This window comes from Plasmodium gallinaceum (genome assembly GCF_900005855.1).
Source record: "Plasmodium gallinaceum strain 8A genome assembly, contig: PGAL8A_v1_141, whole genome shotgun sequence".
Classification (NCBI taxonomy): Eukaryota; Apicomplexa; class Aconoidasida; order Haemosporida; family Plasmodiidae; genus Plasmodium; species Plasmodium gallinaceum.
Window position 1 is genome coordinate 668349 of NW_021628302.1, and position 5761 is coordinate 674109.

Sequence of the window (5761 nt, forward strand, 5' to 3'; positions counted from 1 at the left end):
TTTTTTTTTTTTTTTTTTTTTTTTTTTTTTTTTTTTTTATAAATATCTTTTATGAGATATACTAGTTATATAGTTAAATACGTTATTAAATATAAAGCTAAAATATTATTTAAATGTTTATAATTAAAAAAAGGAAAATTTTAAATGAAAAGCATTTATTAATTATATTATTTAGTCTTTTAATTATATATATATTCATTTATATTTGCTAAATAAAATATAGAAGTAATGTTGTCTTTTTATTAATATATATAGAAAAAAGTTATATTTTTGCTCTTCAATGCTAAAAATATAATATTATATTTTTAAAAATAAAGTATTTTTTTATTTCTATTATTTATTTAATATACAGTTAGAAATATATTTTATGTTTATATATATTCATTTAATAAAAAAAAATAGTCTTAAGAAATTAAGATTTTCAATATTTTAGTAATTTTTATGAGTTGTGGATATACAAAATTCTATAAAAATACATAATATTAAGTTATAAAATTATATACAAATTTTTGAAATAAATTGTCTTAGATAAAAGCTGAAAAAAAATAAAAAAAAAAATTGAAATAAGATAATGATAATTATAATTTAATCTATAATATATTAATGACGTAATTAATTATAATTATAAAAGTTAATTATTTAATATTTTATTTAAAAAGGGTATAATCTATACAATGATTGAAGAAAAAAGTACCATCTGTAAAGGAAAAGGTTATATATTAAAAAGAGCTAATAAAGAGTATATATATAACAACTCAAAAAAAAAAAAGTACATTGAAAAGAAAAAAAATAATATTTTTAATAAATTTAAACCAGTTATATTACCATTACTAAATCAAAATAATAAAATAAAGAATAATGATACTTTGAAGAATAATATAAATTTACTAAACGAAAGTGAAATAAATAGTTTTCTATTAAGAAATAAGGCATTTAGATTAACATGGTCATGTATAATAGAAAAAATTCAAAAAGAAATAGATATAGAAGTATCAAAAAATTTGGATAATGTTTTTGAAGAAATATATTTACATTCTATATCAAATAATGAATACCTTCCTTTAATTTTAGTAACATCAGGAACTAATGTTTCTGACCATGAAATAATTATTGATACATTATCTTGTGAATTAAAAAAGTGGAATTATAAAAAAAGAAAAACAGACAACGATAATGATCCAAATATTTTAGATACTTTATTTAAAAGAGATAAAGAAAGAAAAATAAAAAAAATATGTTTAGATAATGATGATGAATGTAAAAAAGAAAACAATGTATTAATTAATGAGCTAAATAATAAAAATGAAAATAAATATTTAAATAATGATACATCTGACGATAATGATATATATGTATGCTCAATTAACTCAAGTACATCTAATAATATAAATTTAGCCATATATAATATATATGATCAATTATATAAAGAATATAAAATGAGAAGTAATTTAAAAAAATATAGGAAATCTATCAACAAAGAAATTTATAGTAACGATATAAGAAAAAGTGCAAGAAGAGATGATATCAACATATCCAACATTATGAAAAATAAAAAGAATATTTCTTCATTTTATGTACATAAAGAAATAATAGAAGATTATTCTTTAAATAAAAAAATGGTAAGCATAGATAAATTAGTTGAGTTGTATAAAAATATGAGTGAAATTAATAAAAAGGAAGAAAAGGATGAAGAAAATTTTGTTAGTGATAATGATTTATCATCCATTTATGATGAAGTAGAAGAAAATAATAAAAATTCTCTTAATAATTATGGTAAGTTGGAATTATACAATAAACAAAATAATTATTTTAGTGATGGTAGAAAAAAAGTAAGAATAATTATATTAATACATGATTGTGAATATTTTAACATCAATATATTAAATGGAATTTTAAATGTTCTCATAAATTTACGAATTGACAATAAAGTTTGTTTAAGTGTAATATTAGGAGTATCTACGCCTTCTTTTTTTTTTAATAGAATAACTACACCTGATACACAAAGTAAATTAAGAATTAAAACGGTGGATATATTAAATAACAAATTAATATGTGAAAAAATTTGCAACAGTTTATTATTTGAAAATTTTTTGCCTTTTATAATAAATTTTAGAACTATGCATGCTATAAAATTATTGTTACATAAAAATAATCAATCAATTAGTCATTTAATTCATACTCTATATATTTTAACAAAAGAGTTTTATGATAACAATATGTTTTCATTTTTAACATTGCCTATGGATTATTATTTAAGTGTATTTGAAGATTATAATAACAAAGAAATTGTAACTGAGTATTCTCCATATACTTTTGTACGTTCTTGTCAAAAATCATTTTCTAATTTTTTAAAATATGATATAAGGGTATTACATAAAAAAATTATTTCTTTATGCTATTCAGCTAATTTATATTATAAACATTTATCATATATTAAAAAAAAATATTCTTCTATTCTAGTAGAAAACTATTTTAATTTACACGGAAAGGATTCCATTATACATACTCCAACCAATTCAGATAATGATTATGAAAATTTTACCTTAAAAAAAAAGGAGTTAAAAAAAAACATAGAAAAATATAAAAAACAAAACAAAAACGAAATAGATTATACTTTAAAATATAATGAGAAAAAATTCGAAAATAATAACATTAACACAAATAATGTGAATCATGAACAAAAAGAAGAAAATAAAAATGGTAATATATCCATTTTAAAATTAGACAATTCTGTTTTAGATAAAGATGAAGTAGTATCTAACATAAATTCAAACAATCACAAAAGTAAAAAATATTCAGAATCAACTAAAGAAATAATAAAATTAAGTAATAAATGTGATATAAAAAGAAATATTGTACATGAAGAATGTAAATTAATAAATAATGAATGCATAAAAAAAAGAGAAAATAATGATATGATAAAAAGTGAATATGAAAATGAAGAAAATAATATGACAAATAGAGTAATACAAGAAAATGAAAAAGGAAAAGAGAACTGTAAAAGAAAGGATGATATTTTTGATAGAAATTTATACGCATGGCAATTCAAAGCGAATACTATCAATTGGTGGTTTGATCATCCATTTAAAGACTTAGTTTATTCCTATGAAAATTTTAAATTAAAAAATAATTTAAAAAATGAAATAAATAAATTATTAGATATTGAAAGTAAAAGTACAAATAATTTATATGATATAAATAATATAAAAGAAATTAATAAGAATTTATGTGAAGTTTCTTTATCCAGATCTACATTACAACTAATTGAAAGAAAATATGCTTTTAATATAGCCATTAATTTAATTAATATAATAATAAAATGTAAATCTGAATATAATAATTCTTTGAAAAGAATAGAGTATTTTCGAAAGCTATTTGAAAATTACGAAAAAATAAGATGGCATGAAAACAAAAGCATCTTATATATAGAAGAAATTTATAAAAATGTAGAAAATGATGTGAGAAAATGCATTAATTATTTAATAGATATTATAACTCCATATTATTTTAAAAATCAAGAGGTTTTACTAAAAATGTTAAAAGAATTTAAAAAATATTACACTAAAATATATGCTATTGTATATAATTTAGAAGACTATTTATATTTATTAAAAGAGAAAGAAAAGGAAAAAGATAAAGAGATTTTCATAAATGATGATTTTTCAAAAAATTATTCTTCATATTCCATTTCTTTTTCTATATATTATTCTCTTCTTTTTAAATTAGACGATTTAATAGAAATGTTGAGAAAATATATTAATGAGAAAAATAATTCCCTTTTATTGCAAAATAGCATCAATAAAAATAATTCTCCTGTAAAAAAAAATATGAATACTAATTTTGAAAGCAATGAATTTACAGAATATGAAGATACAACGACAATAAATGAGGATGAAAAGGAATATGATAAAGATTATGACAGTGATAAATTAAAAAAGAAAAAAAAAAAAAGGAAGAAAAAGAAAGTTTATAAAAGATATTTGACAATAGAAAATTCCACTTTAAAAAAAGAGTTATATGAAAATAAAGAAATAAATTTGGGACATATATCGGATTCTATGAATCTCTTTATACATGATTATTTATATTTATTACTTCTTCCACCAATTTATTATCATCCATTAGCATATGAGTTAATAATACATAAGCCTGATAAAGATTTTACTGATATAATGACAAGAGATATAAAGACTGAATTGTTAACAACATTATGCTATACTAATCCATACAAAACAGGAAATCTAATGTGCTCTTGTTGTTTTTTTTCTGAAAATCCAACAAGTTCAGATTTTAGCACTAACATAGTTTGTGATAATAAAATTTATTTAAATCCATATTACGACAATATATCAACTTTAGAAGATTTAGTAAACATTTACCGAATTTATGAAAGATGTAATAAAACTATAGATTTATATAATTTTTTTATTTTTTTCTTGAATATTAAAATAGATAAATTTTTAGGATATTCTGTGGAAAATGAGGAAAAAAAAAATAACTATAAAAATAAGGATGATGATAATTTATGTACAGAAATGCTTCAAGAATATTATTTAAAATTTATTATAGCTATTAGCACTTTCTGTTCTTTTTTTAAGATATTAAAGCCTCCTAATGTTTCAGCTTTATTAAATTATGATGATAAAGAAACTTATACTTCTAATAATTTTGAGACAAAAGTTACAAAAAATTCTGAAGAATCTATTATCAAATTTCTCTCTGATATTAAAAAATCATTACAAGGATGCACTAGCAAAAAATTATTATTTGGTAAATTATACTACAATCAAACTACTGTATCAAGAGAATTATATTTACAAAAAATGATACAGAATAATTCAGAACATAAAGAAGAAATTCAATGTTTTATAGATATTAAAAAAAGAAAAAAAAATTAATAGCAAATTTTTATTTTTGCTTTTCAATATTTTATATAGTTCTTTTATTTCAAAATTATTTCCATAACGTCTACTACAATTAATACTGTAGTACTAATATTTATCCTATAACATTTTTAATTTTTTTTTCGTTTTATAAAAAATTCTTAATTATTTTTTTTTTTGCCGTAAATTTTAAAACTTTTTTTTTTTTTTTTTCATTTACTAAAATTTCTTAAAAACTACTTTTATAAATTAAAAAAGGTAGTTTTAATTATATATAATAAAAATAAGGGTTTCATATTAAGATATATCTAAAAGCATACAAACACTAGTTATATCAGCAAAAAAACATAAAAAATATTATAAAATTATTATTCATTTAATGTGGCATATATGAATATAATTTAAATATTTTATTAGTATATTTATTCTTTTCTTTTTTTTTAAGACTTATATACATAAATTATATTATTAATTTAAAAATCAGTAAAAGAATAAAAAAAAAGAGATAAATGAATAGGTGTTTCTAATAAAAAGGTAGATTTTAGTATATAATTATTATAATACCTCAAAATTATTATATTTCTTAAGTTACAAAAATATATACAAAATATCAAATAATTTATAAATGTTAATTTATTTGTTTTAAGACAGGAAATATATGTAAATTATGCATATTTTATTTATGTTTTATTAATTTGCTATAAAGGTAATATTTTAGTTTAATAATTTAAAAAACCTCATTTTATAAATTTTTACTAAAATTTTTTTTTTTTTTTTTTTTCTGAAAAGATATTTTTAATAAAAAATAATTTATATATTGAATTACTCCTATTTTTTTTTTTTTTTTTTTTTTTACTGTTTTATAATTTTTTTTTTAT

The 5761-nt window shown here is 17.9% G+C and overlaps 1 protein-coding gene across 1 annotated transcript; it reads left to right on the forward strand.

The window, feature by feature from the left end:
* Positions 1-674: 674 nt before the first annotated feature.
* On the forward strand, positions 675-4898 carry PGAL8A_00489200 (conserved Plasmodium protein, unknown function; the record flags this gene model as incomplete). The annotated part of the gene is made up of 1 exon (XM_028673687.1): positions 675-4898. One exon carries the CDS (start codon positions 675-677, stop codon positions 4896-4898), a length of 4224 nt encoding a protein of 1407 aa, XP_028530115.1.
* Between the last annotated feature and the right edge of the window lie 863 nt (positions 4899-5761).